General features: G+C 37.3%; 4 protein-coding genes across 7 annotated transcripts in view; 1 reads left to right on the forward strand and 3 right to left on the reverse strand.

The window, feature by feature from the left end:
* The window catches only part of LOC143213383 (uncharacterized), a 24,224-nt gene extending 22,022 nt beyond the window's left edge, over positions 1–2,202 (reverse strand). Inside the window, exon 1 of one of the 2 annotated variants that reach the window (XM_076433174.1) lies at positions 1,485–2,202. In XM_076433174.1, coding sequence (XP_076289289.1) covers positions 1,485–1,560 — 76 coding nt within the window. In that variant the 5' untranslated portion in view covers positions 1,561–2,202. The remainder of the gene's footprint in view (positions 1–1,484) is intronic. The other variant, XM_076433173.1, reaches the window with a different exon arrangement.
* On the forward strand, positions 1,568–7,024 carry LOC143213367 (uncharacterized). 3 transcript variants are annotated; one of them, XM_076433143.1, is made up of 7 exons: positions 1,568–1,783; positions 3,723–3,883; positions 4,057–4,531; positions 4,653–4,972; positions 5,505–5,740; positions 5,823–5,955; positions 6,146–7,024. In XM_076433143.1, the coding sequence occupies exons 2-7, from the start codon at positions 3,855–3,857 to the stop codon at positions 6,393–6,395; spliced, it is 1,443 nt and encodes a 480-aa protein (XP_076289258.1). In that variant the 5' UTR covers positions 1,568–1,783; positions 3,723–3,854; the 3' UTR covers positions 6,396–7,024. The 3 variants fall into 3 exon arrangements, with proteins under 3 accessions (XP_076289258.1, XP_076289257.1, XP_076289256.1); XM_076433142.1 differs by lacking the exon at positions 1,568–1,783 and adding an exon at positions 2,755–2,898; XM_076433141.1 differs by lacking the exon at positions 1,568–1,783 and having other exon boundaries at positions 2,987–3,883.
* Positions 7,025–8,230: 1,206 nt separating this feature from the next.
* On the reverse strand, positions 8,231–11,209 carry LOC143213379 (dnaJ homolog subfamily C member 8). Its single transcript, XM_076433168.1, has 6 exons — positions 11,074–11,209; positions 10,573–10,731; positions 10,425–10,491; positions 9,714–9,808; positions 9,506–9,645; positions 8,231–9,428 (listed from the first exon to the last, which is right to left on the reverse strand). The coding sequence occupies exons 1-6, from the start codon at positions 11,149–11,151 to the stop codon at positions 9,194–9,196; spliced, it is 774 nt and encodes a 257-aa protein (XP_076289283.1). The 5' UTR covers positions 11,152–11,209; the 3' UTR covers positions 8,231–9,193.
* A 1,271-nt stretch (positions 11,210–12,480) lies between these two features.
* LOC143213450 (uncharacterized) lies at positions 12,481–17,157 on the reverse strand. The gene has a single exon (XM_076433319.1). The coding sequence runs from the start codon at positions 16,549–16,551 to the stop codon at positions 12,697–12,699; it is 3,855 nt and encodes a 1,284-aa protein (XP_076289434.1). The 5' UTR covers positions 16,552–17,157; the 3' UTR covers positions 12,481–12,696.
* Between the last annotated feature and the right edge of the window lie 3,139 nt (positions 17,158–20,296).

A 20,296-nucleotide genomic window follows, 5' to 3' on the forward strand; every position in this document is an offset into this window, starting at 1 on the left:
ATAATGTTTCTTTATGGATACCACGGACTCGTGCACTGACAGTTGAAGCTTTTACATGGCCTACAAAACATTGTCATTCGAACGAAATCTCGGTCATTTAGTACACAAGCGATCGAACCGATTATGACTGTGAAACGGGTTGCATGCGTTTCACACGTGACGGGGCAAACGTCAAAAGTGAAATCTCTCTCGCGCGAATTCTTTCACTTCCCAATCGTTCAAGATTCTTCTGGTATGCCGAGACAACAAGGTTCGCCGGACAAAAGCCCGTTTCGCAGGATTTGTTGGTGCGCGGAGAGCAAATAACTCTCTATAGAATTGCCCGCCTCTTCTTTGCACTGTGCTTTTGCGACTGACTCTCCCGCCCGCCCTGCGCCTCTTCTCTCGAAGTAGCTCGCCTCAGTGCTCAAAGCTATTCTCAAGACCTCATTCTCGCCCGGAAAGCTCGACTGGCCGACAGCGTGTCGCTCGCAATCTACTGCAGCAACCTCAGTTTAGCTCCCCTTGAACCCTGCCCCGAAAGGAACTCGCCAAAGAAAAATTCAACTACCGAACTTCTCCCTCTACCCACCTTCTCTTTGCATTCTTCATCAGATTGCGTGCTACTTCCACTACACAGCGTGGTTCCAGAAATCTGAACAATGTACAGTAATGTCTCGATATATGTGATAGAGATGTGCACGATATTTGTGGAGAGTTTACTATCGTGTACACCTCGACGGTCTCAGAATCTCAATCGTCAAGAAATGTAACATGATACAGATATACCGGCGAAAGAATGCTAATTCAGTGACGAATGTTTTATGTTTTTAACAATCTTGAGTTTCTTTCTGCATCCCTCTTGTAATCAAATTACTAGATCATTAAAAGAGTTACGATTAATTTTCTCAAACTGAGATCTAACTATTTTTGAAGTATCAGTAGGAACTATGATCTTTTTGACCAAATTGCTGAACACAGTCTTCCTAAAAAGGAGATGAATTCGAACGAATGAATATGAATTTTGCAGAATTTCTTTCTGAATCCCTGTTGAATATTCTTGCAATCAAATTACCAGATCATTAAAAGAGTTCAGATTCAATTTCTCAAACTGGCATGTAACTGTTTTTGAAGTATCAGTAGTAATTATGATCCTTGTGACAAAATTGATGAACATAGTCTTCCTCAAAAGGAGATGAATTCGAACGAATAAAGATGAATTTTGCAGAATTTCTTCCTGCATCCCTTTTAAATATCCTTGCAATCAAATTACTAGATTATTAAAAGAGTTAACAAAAAATTTCTCAAACTGAGATCTATCTGTTTTTGAAGTATCAGTAGTAACTATGATCCTTGTGACCAAATTGCTGAACATAGTCTTCCTCAAAAGAAGATGAATTCGAACGCGAGTTGCGAAGATGTTGCAACCTATACTGCAACTTGTAGCTATACTAGCATTTCACAAACCGACGACTGACTATACTTAGAATAATGTTAGTACTTACTGATCGCGGTACACACGCCCAGGATCCTCGTCAAGGTTGTCAGATGAGTATCGGTGTTTCTGACGTAGGTGGACATGCCGACCGGTCACGAAGATGCGTTAAAACCCTGCGACTATATCACTGTATGATGATTAACATGCCGATTGACATTGACAAAGAACCACTCGCGGGTAGAGTGAAAACAAAATTGTCAGAATAGTTGGCGGGTAGACGAAGACACGTTCGACAATCGCTTTTGTCAAGGCAACAACATCCGACCCCTTCTGAGGACCACGCGCAACTGTCTACGTTCTTCAGGGGTGAGTTCATATTCGCAACCCCCGCATTCTGATGCGCGCATGTGCTGTTATCGTTTGTTGTTCAAATTCCCTCCCTTGATCAAGGTTGCCTCAATCATTCATTCCGTTCCATTGTACATATATTTCATTAGGTTGGCCGCAGTCTTTGCATTTTACCATGTTTTTATTAGCTCGCTTTCTTGTTTGTTTCTTTTAGCACATTTCCGCAATCTCTTTCTAGATCAACCTCAGAAACACATTTTTTTGGTAAATATTTCTTTGCTGCCACGTGAAATTAGATGAACAGTTGAGTTCTTCTTGTATGTTTTGTTGATACAAAGTATGATTTTGTCTCTTATTGTTATGGATTGTTCTGTTCCACCCTCTATCGTTTTACGCACCATCTTTATATTTTCTTATTTTCTTCCATTCTTCCATTCATTTCGAGCCCTCAAAAGTTAATAAACGTCCCATGATGATATATTGTAAAATCGATTTGTATACCCCCTCGATTTATCAATTTTTTAACATGACCGCGATTCTTTTTAAACATAAGTTAGTTAGTTTATTAAAAGACCAAGGCTTTTGAACATGTTAGGTCCACGTATTTGTTAATACGTATTATGATACAAAGTTTATAAGTATTCGTATCACAAAGTGCCATATTTATTAAAATAGGAAGGAATATCATTTTTCTCCATGCTATCATTCATTCATTGTATATCGTAATTCATTGATTTTTTAAATCTAAAAAAGTCTATCATAAAGTGCGATTTTCCCTTAATACGAAAGCATTGAAATATTATTTTTTATTCGAGTGCAAAAGATTCTTGCCGCTTTTGCCATAAGATGCAATGTAAATTTCGGAAAGAATTATTTGCTCCGTTCAAATGTCCGTATAGCGCCATTCCACGTAGTGGCAAAACGCTCAAACTGGTAGACAAAATTACTAACAGTCGATATTTTATTTAAAAGTCACTGTTCCACCGACCAGATACTATTAATAGTATCTCGTCAGTGATCATACCTCGTCAATAACACAGATTTAAAAGTCTGGTCGGTGACCAAGTGACCACACAACTACAGACAAGGTATCTCGTCTGTGACACAACGTAACTCATGAAACGGGAATATTGGTGAGAAATGAATATCATATATCTGTGGTTGTAAGGGAAAACGCCGCATGTCACATACTTTCACTTTCGAGATACTGCCATTTAAAGTTTTGATCACTAATTCTGAACATAGGACACCGGTTAAAATTGCATTATTTTTTTGAGCCTTTCGAATTTATTTTCATGACTTTTTTCTGATAAATAAGTAAATCCTATACTCAACAGCTCAATTAATGCATACACTCAAATTTTTTGAAATTGTGACATGCGGCATTTTTCCTGACAACCACAGATATACTCCAAATAATCATGCATAAAAATCTGACATACTTCCCAAGTATGTTTTTGCCCTACCCTAACGCCGGTACTGCCTGTAGTCTGTAGTATGTAGGCCTATTTCACTGCGTCCCATGAAAATCTCCAGAAAATAAATTTGGAGAATAGTTTTAACGTTCTGGGTTGAAATGCAAGGAAAATAAATAGTAGTTTTTGTAATATTTGCTGCATACGTCTTTAAATTTCACTTTTGATTTCATTTCGCGATATCGCGATTATTTCTGGAACCGTATTCACGATAGCGTTGTATAGATGCGCATGTGCGCTGGGAACAGCTGGGAATTAGGGTTGCTCTAAAGAGCTACCTGGAGCTACATTCATCAGTTTTTAAATACTTCGTGGCGGGGTATATTTATATGTTTGAATAAAATACAAATTTTCTGATATGGATTATGAATGCTGGGTGTACAATCTTTTCCGATAAAAAAGTACACTTATTGAAGGAAATTTGCCGAATCAATAGTAGTACAGTGATGGTAGAATGATTCAGAAGAAATTTCTGGTTAAAGATGTGCTGCTAATGAGATAATCAATAAAATTAACGTGAACCGTGTGCAAGGTTTCACTTGATAAAAAGGTGGGAAAGGAGTCTACATAAATCGTCTGCCGATTAAACAAAAATACGTTTCAAGAAGCATGAAATGCATAAAAAGACAGCTAAACGAAATACGTAGGTATTGCAATAAAATATTGCTTAGATATCCATTTGTTTTCAAGATTTTCAAGATTTCTGTATAAAATCCGTAAATAGTTTAGCTATTTCTAATTAGAAAATAATTAGAATTTTTTAAAGTAACAATTACCATTGCGACTAGAAATTAAATGAAATTAATGTTAACGCAGATCCATTTCATTAATCCAAAACACAAAAGTAGCAGATAAATTTTCATATGCAAGGGAGTACAAGGATAACGACAATGAGTCAAGCAAACATTTTCAACTACCAAGTCTACAGAAGAAAAAGCCATGGAAAGATACCGACGGTCAGGTGTCGACATCGGCTGAAGTCAGCGGATCAACAATTTGTACATCTTCTATGACAGACTTGGAAGATATTGCCACCGCCAAAGTTGTGCAGCAGTGGGATGCTATTGAAAATACACTTTATGAAGATGGCGATCAAGTAACTCAAACAGCTCTGTTGGAAGAGTGTATGCAATGGAAGAAACAAATACCGCATTTCAGGATCGTTGGAAAAAATCCATTTCTGTTGACTAAAGTGAACTGCGAAAACCTTGGCAAAAACAGTAATCAAACGAAGGCTACTTTCGATTCGTTCGACGAAGAAGCATTCTCAGAACATAATCAATCTGTAAAGGTAAAAAGTACCTGGCTAAATTTTTCTATAAGCTGGATTTGTCGATTAGGATTACTTAATACGAACAAGAAACACAAGACCTACGGTATATTGTTGTGCATATATAGTTTATCTTTTATAGGAAAGGAAAGCTTTGTCTAAGCATAAATCGCAGAATACAGAGCAGGATAAGATACTCGATATGCTTTTTGAGTATGTGATATCTGAATTATTTCCGAGTAAAGAAAACGAAATTGAGAGAGATTTTGAGGAAGCTCTGCAAATACGAATGGCACCCATTCATAGTAATAAAAGTTCTGCGAAGAGTAACAAGTCGATGTGGTATGAAGAAACTATCCCTCTGGATAACAGATTTTCAAGCGGCAAGAGCAGACTGATGGAAGACCACATTATACCAATAAGGAAAGAAATTGTTCATCCAAATACTCCAGAGATTCGGAAGTATGTTCATATGTATGATACTTTGTAGAAAGTCTTGGATTAAAATTGCTAACATATGTATTCCTAACATACATTCTAATATAATAGGATGAACCACGAATCGTGACCAGTAAGAGATTACTCTGTTATTATCAGTCCAATCGAAAATGTATTTATCAGACATGATTTCAAGAGAGCTTTCACGTGATTATAGCAATATTTTTCGTCAACTCTTTTTTTCTCATGATTTTTCAAGGTCACCTTCAATTTTTTTGCAAATACACCTATAACTTTTTACGCCTATTTGTTAGAGGATTTCAAGGCGAATGCGGTAAGTATCATAACATTAAAAAATTTGCTATAATCACGTGGAAGCTCTCTTGGAACCATGCTATACCTGATGAAAACATTTTCGATCGGACTGCTAATAACAGAGTAATCTGTACTGGACACGATTCGTGGTTCACCCTGTATGAATACTTTAATTGATTTAATGCATTTCTGCTAGAATTACTATTTTCAAGAAGTCTATATTTACAATCCCGATTTACAGAAAATATGATAATCCTATATGTAATGGTAGAATCAAAAGTGGACAGGACACACTAGCCATAGATGACAAACTTTTCAGGCCTACTACCAGTAGAAATAAACTTGGAACTGTTTTTAATGAGAAGATCGTAGTCAGTCCTGTACCATATATTCTATCTACCAGGGAGAGCTTTTCTACTATAAAGACTACTCCTATCAAATTTATGGGAGAATCTTTAAATGTCTCTACATTTCAAGGTACAATTTTTTAAATAATATGTATATCATTTGGAAAACTTATACTATTTTCTTAGCATTAATATTAATGTGAACAATGCAGGACATAGTTTAACTCCAACAAAATATACAAATTATCAGTCAGCTTGGCATTCAACTATGTCACCTGCTGCGTGGACAAAGAATGTAAAGCTTGCTCCATTAGACACTTCACGACTTCCCAGTAGTAAGAATAGGTAAGTAAATCGTAGAGGTGTGCGAGTCGAGTTCTCGAATTTATCGAGATTTTCAAAAGTTTTTGAGAAACCGCCCCGATCCCGAATAAAATACTCGACCCGTCCCGTTTCGATATTTTCGGGTTCTTGCGCGCCTCTAGTGAATTGTATTAATAATTAATAATTTTAACATGATTTTTTAATATTTTAGATCTCTAACGTCGTCATCGGTTGTATTACAACGTAATAGGAAACCACTAAGTCCTATTCCCCGTTCAATTCCGGCTGACTCTGCACAAACAACGTATAATAATAATACGAAATGTTTCGAAATTCAAGGAAAACACATAAGTCCTGGACAATCCCCTAAATTAAGCGCGACTAGCACTGGTTTAGATTATAGCACTAGAATTAGTAAAAATAGAAAAAAAAGAAGTCAATCAAAAACGAAATTACAATGAATACAATCAATATTAATTGACACGGTAAATCAATTTTATAAATATGATCTCATTAGCACTTTTGCAACTTGAATTGTATTATTTAGCTTAATTATCAAACAGGGAAAACTCGATATATGTATACATGCAGTATTTGATTCATATTATTACGGAGAAGAAATTGTTCTTTTCCGTATAATTTTAAACTAATGTGTCATGTTATGAAATGTTTCTGATGCCTTATATGTGCAATATATGCTATATCAAAGTTCAGATAACAATCGATGTAAAGTGATGTTTTATATAAAACGTAAATGTACTGTTATTGTTATGTAATTCTAAGGAATATTGCTATGTTGAAGTATTGAAACGTGTTCTCATTACAAGTGTATTTCGCACTAGAAAGAAACGTTCGTATACGATGTTACGAACGATATGTGTTACTGTTTTCAGCGCGCAAATGTGTATTTTAAATATTCTTGTTGTTCGATAGAAAAATGTATTGTTGAAACTGTGTCTACCTCACACTGTGTCTACACGTTAATCAATGCACACGCTTATGTGCGCAGGTAAATATATTTTTGTAATGCACAGATTTGTAAATAAATGTATTTCTTGTAAATAAACGATAAATAGCGTGTTCAAATATATTTTTATTCAGTCGTTGTTTCTTACATCTTATTTTGTAGATTAAAAGTCATTGCAATATTTTCAATATAAATTGTATATTCATCGAAAAACTAATTATCTCTTTTAGAATTGTACGAAAATTTTCAAAAAATCCATTTATTAGTTTGTAATGGCATTAACTTAGAAAATGTACCATTTGTTTTGAAATTTCACAAAAATTAAACGAATACATATGAATTCAATTTTGCTTGCACGCCAATGTTTTTATTTTATAAATAATGAATATTAAAGATAAACTATTGTTAATTAATATTGTCAAAGAAATCGTAATTTCAATATTACTTACTTAGAAACTTCCTTTCTTTTACTACACTTCTCATCCCAGTAGTTCACTTCTCTTAAATAATCTTCTATAAATTATTAAACATACAAAATCCTAAAAAACAAGCACCTTTTGTTGAACTTTTGTTTGAAGTTATATAACATAGAAAAAACCGAGAAGAGTATGATAACTACGAATCTTAATTGCGAATACAATATATAATAATAGCAAAAGATTTATATAAGCTCGTAATCTAGCGATATATTATAAATAATATGGAATGTTGCAAATTTTTCTCAAAATAGAAAACATACCATTTATGTGAACTTAGCTATCACTTCAAATTCAATTAATTCGTTTTACATAAATGCTATGTTTTTCAAAGTGATTTTAAGCGTAACTACTGAATCATGTACATATGTTGGTATGTATTTATATTTACATATATTATCCCGTAGATGTTATAATGTACAAGGTGGCTACATTAGCGATGAATGGTTAAATTGAATGAGAAACAATACAATGTAGAATTAACCACTAATGCTTTAGTATACAAATACGAAGTTAAAATCTGATTCTATTACCATAAAATACAAAACCGTGTGACTTATGATTGTATCATTAAAAAACGAAAAAGATTCTCGTATATAGACAAACAACAATATACGAACGAATGTTTCGATTGTGATTTGTATATTTGTCATAAATAAATGATGCGTTTTATTAGTGTGTACTATTTAATGCATTATCCCGTAATACCTAATGGCGAGCCGGTTACTAATATCATGTCGAAATACAGATCAGTAGTGGCGCAGCTTATGGCATCGGAGGCTAATCCGCAGTAATAATTTGTTAACGGTCATAATTGCGAAATAAGAAAGAAAGTCTAACGCGATTAATTCCATTTCTTCCGGTTATTCACTCTTTTTAATACCGTCAATAAAAAAATTGTTCTCTCACGGTTGATCACGTACGTTCGATCGGCACTTGTACGACATTGACTTTCGTGTGTTAGTGAACACTACTCGAAGAGAAAACTTACGTATTTAGAACATTAATCTCCTTATAGTAATCTTACAAATTACAATTGGACCAAGTGTACGTTGAGATGCAACAGTTTGTTCTTTTTTTTTTACACGTTTACCTATTGGACACCGGAAGTTATGACTACATGGCCTTTTAAGTTGTTATTATTAAGAAATACTGTACATGATGTAGGCTTCGAATGAAATTTAAATAAATAATCGAATTAATCATCTTATTTTGATTACTTTCAAGTACTCGTAGTTACTATGCCTTCAGAAACAACTTGTAGAGATAACTGTGCATCCCATTTGGTTTGCAAGATATTAAATTGTGATGTATACTCGGGTACAAAATCAAATAATCATGAAATGTACAATTTATACAGTAATGCATGATAATAGTACAATTGCCTTAAGTTTCATACTAATTGTCAAACAATTGGTCAACATGGAATTTTTCCATTAAGATTAACTTAACCAGGCCATGTAAATTCATCACAACTATGTATCCATATACATACTCGCAGATATTTTTGTTTCACAAACATACATTACAATTACTCTTAAAAGATACACACAGAACTTATTTTCATGCTCTTTTGCTCAACTCACACGTCACTCTTATTTATAACACACTCTCCAGTTCGACACCTGATTCAATTCACATTCTCAACTACTTTTAAATCACAATTTTCAATTAACAAATGAATTCAAAGAACAATTCCAATTCGACATATTCGATGAATTTCGTTATTTCGTGTCACATGGTGAGAATTTTGCAAGAAATATGAAACACCAGATGAAATAATTTATGCCAAGTGCCAGAAACAAAGACTGTACAATTATCGTGATTCAGCTTTCGTTTTTGGTGGCCTGAATGCTTTCAGTTTCTTCGCTTTTTTTTGTTTTGTAGCACTAGAACCAGACTGAAAGGCTTTCCAACTGTCGACTCTTGATTGTCGTGATTCTTCAAAATTCTTTTGCCACTCACGCTCTAACGCAGCCTGAGCTTCTGCCGATAATTCTTCTTCCCGTTTCCTTTTACGCTGTTCTGCGTCTCTGGTTGCTAATTCTCTCCTAAACATTAAAGAAAAATATTATGTATTACAAGTCACTTTCCTAAACAGCTTATAATTGTCTGAATGGTTATCAACCTTCTTCTCTCCATGTCAGCAAAGAGTTTCATTGTCATCACCCAAACAGCATGTCTGTAGCCTTCTTCTGTTTCTTCTTCAAGCATTGTTACACCATCTGCTTTTCCTTCTTTTTTCAATTTTTTTTTCTTTTCTGAAATCTAATTAATTCTTTCAATGTTACACGTGTTTGTTGAAGCAAACCGAAGTTTCCATCTTTTATCCTTACCATGTGGTCTGTACGAGCTTTCGCTTCTTCAATAACATCCATGCATTTTGCTCTGGTTTCTTCATTTTCCAATGTCTTCCATGCCTTATTGACAACTATAACAAGTAATATAATATTGACGATATATCTTCTCATTCGTATAAAAAGAATACACAACACAATTACTTAGACTCATATTGAAATAAACTTTATTCAAAAGATAGGACTTGAAACATTAGCTTTGTATATCTCTAAATGATATATAATAAACCTGTAGATTATACATAATAGTATTTCTTGATTAAAACACTCCATAAAATTTGCATTTTGAAATTGATCATTACTAGACTCCAAATTTTTATGCGAAACAAAAAATGTGTGCAACAATTGCAAGGCACAGGAGCTACATGTCCAGTTATATTTTTCATTAATAATTTTAATGTAGTGAAAATAATATATTAATACTCTTAAAGTTTTTTCAGACTGTTCACTGTTTTAAATTGCATCTACTCATTTTTGTTATAAATGCATAAAATCCGGAGCCTAAATAGTCATTACATATACCATGATTTTAATACTATGATGAGTTCCCTGTTATTCTAATATAATTTTTATCTTTATACACATAGAATTTTAATTTTATTTGACCGTAAACAATGTAATAAAGGAAAAAGTAGTACACTATAATGCCTTAAGAATCTGTTGCTAGATGCAATTAAACTTAATACATACTTTCGAATGCTTGTTGTGCACGTTCTGCGTCATCTTGATTTTTGTCAGGGTGAACAAGAATTGACATCTGGAAAATAGAAACGATACAGTGTTACGAATTCTTGGACTACATATTCACACTACTAAAATAGAAAGATAAACAACTTACACGTCGGTATTTCTTTTTGATTTCATCTATGGAAGTGGACGGGTCAATTTGTAACACTTCAAAAGGATTTAAGTTAAAGTATGAGGATCCAGGCCGAAGGAGTCTGTCAATTTGTTGTTTAGGCGTCAACACCGAGTCCCTTTTCTCGATTTCCTTCACCTATGCAAACAACAAGATTCTCGGGAAGTTATGCGTGATAACCGAATTGTTTGGAACGCGCGTATGCTTCGTATAGGTTAGGTTTATTTTTAACTCAATCTTTTACCGGAGAAACAATCTTGTTCACAACATTCCGCACGATCTTAGGCACAATATAGTAAACAAGACTTAACTATGTACATCGTCCTAACGTTACATTTATTGTTTCCCCTTTAATGCGTTCAGGTTGACGTTTGATAACCCTTGAAATAAGGTTATGTAACTACGAATTATTATATCAAATGAATTTTCGCGTGAAGAAATATTGTTAACGGTACACAGTCGGACGAAGTGATTACATACTTCCGTGTAAAATTCATTGAATTCGTCCTCTTTCTTTGTCGGATTATCATTGGATATACTCGACTTGGTAGCAGCCATCTTGATTGTTACCAATTTCCGTGTCAACAGTGGTATCGCGTATAAAGGGGAAAAAATAAAAAAGAAATCTCGTTCTTTAAAAAATCACTAGAACATTTCTCAATCATTTCCAATCATTTCAAGTGATTTTCAATTAGGTAAGAATTTTTCTCCGAGTCTCTGTGCATTCAAAGTAAATTCAATCGTGAGCCCTGCGTGCGAGATATAATACTAATATAATGGAATTAAAACCTGCGTATTTAGGGGCAAATATAAAAGAACTTTCTTGCAATACGACTAGAAATTTTCCTGGGCATTTTGAGCTAATTAGAATAGTTATTAGACAAGTCACCAATTAATTATAATATATTTCGTTCTGATATGTGCATTGTATACAGAGACAGACATATAATCTACTTTGTATACAGATAGCACAGCCTGACAGAGCCAACCACCGGACCCAGCCAGCAGAGCCCCTGATCTACAGGTTACGGGCAAACACAACGCTTGGAGCTGCTCGAGGCCCAGGCAGGTCGATTTTGGCCGGGCCCTTGTGCGCGCATTGGCACGGATATACCTGCAGGGGGCTCGAGCCCAGGGCCTGCAAGCCGGGCCGGAATTCATCCTGTTTTTGAGAGGGCAGCACGGTCGCACTAATGAAGCCAATCAGGCCGATGCCAGTATACAGAACACAAGGCGGGTCATATGAATGTGGCAGAAGTGGTTAAAGTAAAAAAATAAGACTTTTGAGAGCGATTTGCCTAGATTGATCTTTTATCTGGCGTTTTTGACTACTGACAAAAACCCGTGTTTGTATTATCACGCAATGAGAACGCAAATCCCGTACCCTTGCAATCTTGCAAATGGGCCGAATACCGGCCCGGCCGGCAGGCCCTGGGCTCGAGCCCCCTGCAGGTGATATCCGCGCCAATGCGCGCACAAGGGCCCGGCCAAAATCGAGCCGGTGTGCTATCTGTATACAGAGCATTATTGTAGAGACGAAAGTTCTGTCGAATTCTCTCATGTTCGTATCCCCAAATTGGATGATTTTGTGCTGGTATACACCATGCAATCACCGTTGCCACAAATTGATATAATTGTATTTTAAAATACAAATTGATTTAACAGCAAGTTGTTTAGCAACAGGATGAAACGAGGCCAAGACGAAGTACAAACTTTAGCTTTAACATTTATTGTTGTATCTTCTTCTTTTTCTTAATGTAGTAACTCTACTTCGTTATTGATTACAAATATTAATTTTTTAAAAGTAGAAATAAGAGCCACAGTCTTCTAGAAATAAAAGTTACATCACATAACAATCATTGACTTTATTTTCGTTGCGACTCAACATTTGATTAACTATTGTAGTGTGTTTCTTGAAATTTACAGGACTTTTTCTTTTACAAATTGACAATTTCGTGTCCGGGAAAAATATCTGCTTCACCGAATTAACATTTGCAATTGTATATTGTTACGAACAGTGACACTAAAGCTATCAGGAAGTTATATACGTTACATTTTATTAACGTCATTTTTCTTTAGTTCATCCATTTACAATAATGTTGATTATACCGTCGCAGCGTCGGCATAACGAGATTCGTCGCAACTTACTTCTACCTCATCTATCGATTGCAAAAATTCTTCGTTCGTAATCAGCATTGTTAACACAGCTTTCAGATCGTCGTCAGTGATATCTGCCATGCTCAAGGTGTACTTCTTTATTTTCTTCAGCGCTCCCATTATGCAGCCTTCGAAATTCCTGTTCCTCTCCCTCAATTTTTGATAATTGTTTTGTAATTCGTTCGCTTTCCGTTTCAAGTCGGCATTCATATTTCTCAAGGCATACAGCTCGTCTTTCAAAGCGACCTTCTCCGACTCCAGTCGGTGCAATTTCGTTTCAGATGCTTCCAGTCGAATTTGTAAAGATTCCTTTTCATCTCGCAGTTTCGTTAGTTCCGTTTTCAAAGCCCGGATCTCTTCCAATGCATCTTGCAGCTCGCGATATCTCCTCTCGTCTTCCGAGAAATTAGCGACAAAATTACATCTCAGGTTGTACAGCTCCATTTTGAGGGCGACGTTCTCGATCTTCATTTTATTCGCAAGCTCCAACAATCTCTCGATTTCCATTCCGGACTGTTGATCCGTTAGCTCCCCGCCGTAGCAAACACTAGCCTGATCGATACACGTCACGATTCCCATGGGATCGTCAGAGAAATGACTCGAGTAACTACTAATCTCTTTATAATAAAGATTCATGATAGGTCTGAGCGCAGTCTCGTTCGTTTTGCTTTGCAGCAAGCCAACCTGTTGTCTCTGGAATTCTTCCCTCGTGCGATTCAATTTCATCTTAACCTCGTAGTTTTCGCTTTTCAAGTTTGACAACTCGAATTTCAAAGCTTTATTCTCCACTATCAGCTTCTTCAGCTCATCCTTCTTGGTATTTGTCGTCTCGTTCGCGCGTTTCCCCGGTTTCGCGCTGTCTTTCCTCTCCTGATTGTCGCCTTTTTCCGGAACGCATTCCTGTTCTCTGCGTTTCATCGAACCTTTATCCTCTTTCTCCGCTTGCGAGTATTCTGATCGCACTCTGTCCAGGTATTCTCGGTACAGCGTATCCTTTTCCTTCTTCAATGTGGCGTTCATCAATTCCAAAATTTTCAACTGATTCTCGAGCACTCTGTGCTCGCTGTAGACATTGCTCAACTTCATTTTCAGGTCCTCGACTGTCCTCCGCAGCGTCTCGTTGCTATTCTTCGTTTCGTCGAGTGTGTTCCGCAGCGACGCGTTCTCTGATCCCGCTTTGTCACGCTCCGTTCTCAATTTATTCAATTCGACGGAAGAATATTCGTTCTCCGTTTTAACTTTATTCAGCTGATCCTTCAGCCGGGCGTTCTCGGCGTCGAGCTCATTAATACGCGTCGTCAGGTCATCCTTTTCTGCCAGCAGCACTTGCATGCGGCTCTTGAAATCGGTGTTTTTTAAAGTCAACTGGAGTAAGCTGTTGCAGTTCCGCGAATTCTCGCATTCCAGCTGCTTTATTTTGTCGCCGGCGCCGTTCAGCTCAGCCTGGGCATCGCCGAGCTTCGAGGCTAGATCATCCGTGCTTATTTTGAAGTTTCTGATCTCTTCTCGAAGCTCGTTGCACTGATACTTGTACTCGCCGAGCTCATTCTCGACCTCCGAATATTTAGTGTTGAGATTTCTCATAGATTTCTCAAGCAACTCCTTCTCGATCCTCAAGGTGTCCATTTTCATCATTAAATGGTTCCTTTCATTTCTCAACTTCAATCTCTCCTCGGCTAACTCGTTGTAGTCCGCTATTAATTTAGCCTGTTCCTTTGCCTTCTCCCTGGCCAGAGTTTTCTCAGTCTCCAGCTGATGCTCGCGCATTTTTTCAATCGACTCTAAGCAACGAATGCTCTCCTCCAGCCTCATTTTATCATCCTTCAAACTGATGACTTCAAGCCTCGCGTTATTCAAATTGTCCATCGACGTGTCCAGCTCCTCCTGCAGTTGCTTTAGCTGAACATTGTTGTCTGGTTTTTTCTCCGTTTTGTGATCAGCCTTTGCGATGTCAACTTTCTTGTTCAACTTCGTCTTGTCCTTCGAAACAGCCTGGTTCTTTTCAACATTGATAGCCTTCAACGCCTTCTCCATCGCATCCTTTTCGGAAACTATGAGCTTGATCTCGTCGTTTTTCTTCTGCAAACTATTGCGCAACCGTCCGAGCTCCTTGAATAATCCTTCTTTATCAGTTTGAAGGCTTTGCAATTTCGTCTTCATTACGTTCACCTGATTTGTCGACTGTTGTAGTTGCGTCATCTCACTCTTGTCGTTCTCCCGTTCGCGCTGGAGCATCGACACCTTGTTCTCCATCTTTTTCGCTTTTGCCTTCAATATTTTGTTTTCTTCCGTCAGACTCGAGACCATCCTTTGCGTATCCTTCAGCTCCCCGGTTCTTTTCTCGAGCGACGCTTCCGTGTCGGATAGCTTCTGCTTGATTAGGTCCGTCCGTTCGTCCTTCTCGTTCAGCTCAACTTTTAATCGAACGATCGACTCCTCCAGCTGCTCGACCCTCTTAAATAAACTCGAGCTGTCGTGCGACGTAACGATCACTTCCAATTGCTTGATCCCGTGACACATTCTGTCAACGAGATCCTCTAATTTCTCAACGTCTTCCCCTTCATTTGAACCCCGAGTCAATCCATTTATCGTCATTCTAGCCTTCTGGATGATCACCTGAAGTTCCTCCACCTTCTTCAGATACTCGAGACCTTCGATCTCTCCGAGCTTACAGTTCTTCGTCGCGTGATCGATCTTAAATTTGTCAATCTCGATACAAATATGCTTCAAGTTAACATCCAACGTAGACACCTGCTGCAAGTACCTATTGTACTCCATCACCTCGTCAGAGTACCGCGGAGGTCTCTTTAATTCCACATGCAAATGTTTCAGATTCACTCTTAGCTCGACGATCTTCTTAATATATTCCAAACAGCTAGGGTCACCAGCTGCGAGAAAAGCCTCGTAGTCGTTTCTCAGCTTCTTCTTCAATTCGTCCGCTAAACGCTCAGCGTTCTTTAGATTGCACTGGTCGGTGTTAGTCATGTTCCAAGACTTGCTGTCCGAGTTGGCCTTGCACACTCGCAACTCCATCTTCAGATGATTCGCCAAGTTGTCCAGCTCAACGATCCTCTTCTGGTAGTCCAGCAGGCTGTCGTCGCACTTCGATCGCAGCATGGCTCTCAGCCTGTCGACCTCGATGCGCAAGTTGTCGTTCTTCAGTCGAGACACTTGCAAGTGTTCGCTCACGTTCGCAAGCTCCTCGTAGAGGTTCGCGATCGTCTCGGCGACCCTGTTGACTATGTCGATAAATATTATCTCGACCGTGTGGTCGACCATCATAAAGTGCTTCAGCCTGCATTTAAAGTGTTCCAGATCGGAGCTGTCCTCTTGCCCGTTTTCGAGCTCCTTCAGCCGGGTTCGCAGATAGACGATCTCCTCGTTCATGCGTTCCGCGTCGAACTGTTGTTTCACTCCGCGGAGATTGTCATCAGATTTCCGGGCGATCTCAGGCACAACGTGCTCCCCTTCGATTGAACTGCTTCTAAAATCAGCGATTTCCTTCTTCAGCGCCTGGTTCACACCCTTAAGCCGTTTGATCGTTGCCCGTTGGTGCTCGATTAGCGGATCAGCATGCAAGACGTCGTCCGTTTCCTTACCAGCCGCTCGCAACGCCAGCTTCAGCTGCCAAATGTTGCTCTTCAGCTTCACCCGATCATCCTGCCAATTCTTCATCTGTTTTATTATGCTATTTAGTTTGCATAGCGTGTTCGCTGCGGCTTCAGCGATCCTCGAGTTCTCTTTGCACGTGCTCTCATTCTCCTCTATTGACAGGCAATTGTCCGGTTGCGGATCTGCCATCGTTAAGCATTCGGTGTCCAATCGGAATTTTCAGTTTAATTAGTTTGGCACTCGACGAGATACGTTAAAGCTGTTGCTTAAATGTGGATATTTTTTATTGATCCAGCCGTTGAAACTGGAAGCTATAGATATTTTGTTCACTGTATTTTTCTCAGTCAATTTATGACCTTCTTTAATTCGTGCTATCAGCAAAGGGTATTCATTTAATACAGAAAATTAATATTTAGTGTATGTATAATTCCAAATACTTCTGTGAACACATAATTTCCACTCATTTGTTACAATTCAGTGTCCGATTAAAGAGAGTAATATAAAATCGATTACTTCAATTTACTTTATTTTCGTTATGAAATATATCTCTCCGGAAATTACATCTGCAAATGCTGTATTATTATAATTTGTTGATCAACGAATAGAGTTATTTACCTAAAGTTATGATAATGTTGCAGAATGTTCTTACTTCCGAGATGCTATTAAAATATTCCACAGAATTTAATTACTCCAGCATTTTCACTTTCAAATTTGCCTCCTCTTTCCACTACTGTATTATTTCGAAGTATATTACATTTTTACATCGGCTAATTTCGTTTTTCAAAAAAGGAGGTTAAAAATTTTGGTTATGATGTCAGCAGTTTGTTTCAGAAATGTCTTCACATTTCTAGTAACAATAGTAAACGCTCAACAGTTATAGTGAAATGAATAATTAAAGTACAGACTTGCAAAACGTTTTCTGATTTGTTCATCTCTCTGTTTCAATTTTTTAGATACGGTGAGATTAGATTTTCCAAAGGTGTGATTATTATTTTGGTAGAAAATAGCGGGGAGTTCTCCGTTCTTCGCGAAACGCAACAGTGGAAAGACCATTCAAGTAGGTTGAATTTTTGTTTACGAGACTACAATGAGTTCCCCCAAGTCGCGCATGATTTTGTGGAGTCATTGTTTAACTTTGAAAGTTCGCAGTGCGCAATTATTCACGGATGGTTGGATCTCCCGGCCGGTTCAGCCGACGAGGGAACTGAGCAGGATTGCAAAGAATGGTCGAGATGAAGCACTGAAGAAGCAATTATTAGACAGTTTTTTAAACTTATAACAACCATCAGTGCAATGAGGAGGATTCTTTCCATTCGTATCCTGCATTCAAGAAATTAAACAAAAATGTTCCATCTGAGACTACACGAGCATTTGGCATCGGTTTCTTCTTGCAAAATACTCTCTTCGTGAAATGTACTTAATACATTATTAATAGCAAATTTTATTCATCGCGACATTTAAAATAATTTGAAAATGTCAATACATTATTTCTAATTCAATAAAATTATTAACAATTTTATTGGACTCTTTTTAAGACTTGATGTACATTTTTTAATTTTATAGAGACATTTGTGTTGTAATGCATACTGCGAAATTACATACACTACAGTGGGACCTCGATTAACCGGCTTGATCGGAAGACAAACAGCCCGGATAAATTAAGGCCCGATGGATAATCAAGACCCGAGAAACATAATTAAAATGTACGTTATATTCCAAAATAAATTTTTTATTTTTGAAAATTTATTTCCTTTCACATAATATATAAAAGTAACATACAATATCAAATTTTATTTAATACATAGGCATTTATAGGGAAACAGGATTTTTGAGGGACCGGTGGATCATATTAAAAAATTCCTGGCGTGGAAAGAGTTAATAAAAGAAAATTTGACGTTAATCAGCTTATCGATTTTTCTCGATGATTAGAGATATCTGGTAATAAAAGTGTGACTGCCGCACCGTAATACTTCACTTCTATCTCGCATTTTTTCGGTTAAATTTCAAGTTTTAATTTTCCCTGCTATCCGAGAGCCGTTTCACGCTTAGGTAGGTACATCCCTCTGTAATCGGTTTACAATAATAATTCACTTACACGTGTGATTCGGTGACAGTGGGCTTGGAAAAGAGCTAGAGTGGAAGTAATTACACGCGGATAACCTGTAAAATATGACTTAGTGGACACCTGCAATCGAGAGGATTCGAGGAAATATTACTAAGGTGCATATTGTAGTTGTACAATATTAAATGTCTATTATAGTTGTACAATATTAGGTGTATAATATAGTTGTTCAATATTAGGTGTCCATTATTATTTATATAGTTGTTTAATATTAGGTGTCTATTATTAATTAATTAATATTAGGCATAATGTACAGTTGTACATTATTACGCGCATATTATAGTTGTATGATAATGCCTTTTATTTGGCTTTTATTATATTTATTAATTTAAGATTTTGTTTGCACTTCACAGTTTGTCGCGAATGCTTAAGGAAATAACGACGTACAGACAATAAGTGAATGAGTATTACAATAAAAATTTGATTTATAATGTGGTAAAAAATTATGTCAGTCGGTCGATCGAAAAATTTTACATAAAGATCTATTCATTACTTCCCTATCACGTTATTGGTGCTATCCCAACTAACAATGAGATCCGCGGATGACATAATACAGCGTAAAAGTAGAAGGACGCGACGAGGCTGCTGAAGGCACTAAGAAGATACACGTGGAAGTGAATGAAGGAAGCTAAAGAAGATTAAACACTCGGGATACGCGACGTAAAGGAGTGAGGGAGGGAGGGAGGGTGGGGGCCAAGTGAAGGGGTTCTAAGGAAAAGGAAGTTTACAGGGGGTTGGAGAATGAGTCTGAAATTATTCGATGCACTAGCAGGGAGCGTTGTTTGGGAAAGAGGCATGAGAAAGGAAGAGGGGAAGAGATTGGGTGAGGGCATGAGAGACGAAGAGGGAGAGAAACGCTCGCTAGAACGATTTTTGCGGTGAACAATGGATTTAGATTGGAGGATGCAAGGCTACGGGAGGAAGGAAAGAGGAATAAGACGAAGATAATAGCAGGCAGTGGGGCTATTCGGTTTTAGGAGAAACTGAAAGAGAGAGGGTGCGGTCGGCTTGGTAAGAAACGCTGGTAAATGAAAGCAGGAGAAACGACGAACGAGGGTGGAAAGTGGAGACCCGGGTATTATGAGGCGAAGGTATATGCCACGGGAGAAGCAGAAAATGGGGAGCAGGATAAGAGGAGAATTCGAGGAGTACAAACGAGAGAGAAGCAAGGATTAGGGCTCCCAAGGTTCAACAGGTGCTGCGCGAGGAAGGTTGTTGAAGATTGTAACGACGAGCCTGGCGGAAAACCTGAAGAAAATGGGAACGAAAAATGATAAGAGTTATTAGATTTGTGGGGAACGGAGGGATGAAGAATGTACGAGTTTAGAAGACAAGGATGTGTAAAATCTGAGAAAATATAGAAACACGTACAACTTGCACAAAAGACACTGAAAGGACATTAACACTACCGTATAATAAATGATGTACATTGTAATAATGATAAGACTTCAAGTGCTTCAATAAAGTCCATTCGATCATTTCTGATGAAAACAGTTTTATAGCCTCAGTAATAACAACTATTTATACACAATATATTATAAGATTCTTAAATAAACATGTCGTTAAACATTTCTTCCTTTGCGAAAAGAAGGATATGCTTGTAGACAAAAATAAATGAAATACATATGGTGCCATTTAAAAATCCTTCGTTGACCTTCTAAAGTCCTTGAAGACAACAACAATCAGAAAATTTGTTATGTCATCATATTTAATTTCTTGAACAGTACGACTTCTACATGTCTTCGAATATAACGAAAGGCACGCAGTTGTAGAGAGAATGTAACATGGTAAGTCGACAGCAATTGATTATCG

This window comes from Lasioglossum baleicum, chromosome 11 (assembly GCF_051020765.1).
Source record: "Lasioglossum baleicum chromosome 11, iyLasBale1, whole genome shotgun sequence".
NCBI classification, from domain to species: domain Eukaryota; kingdom Metazoa; phylum Arthropoda; class Insecta; order Hymenoptera; family Halictidae; genus Lasioglossum; species Lasioglossum baleicum.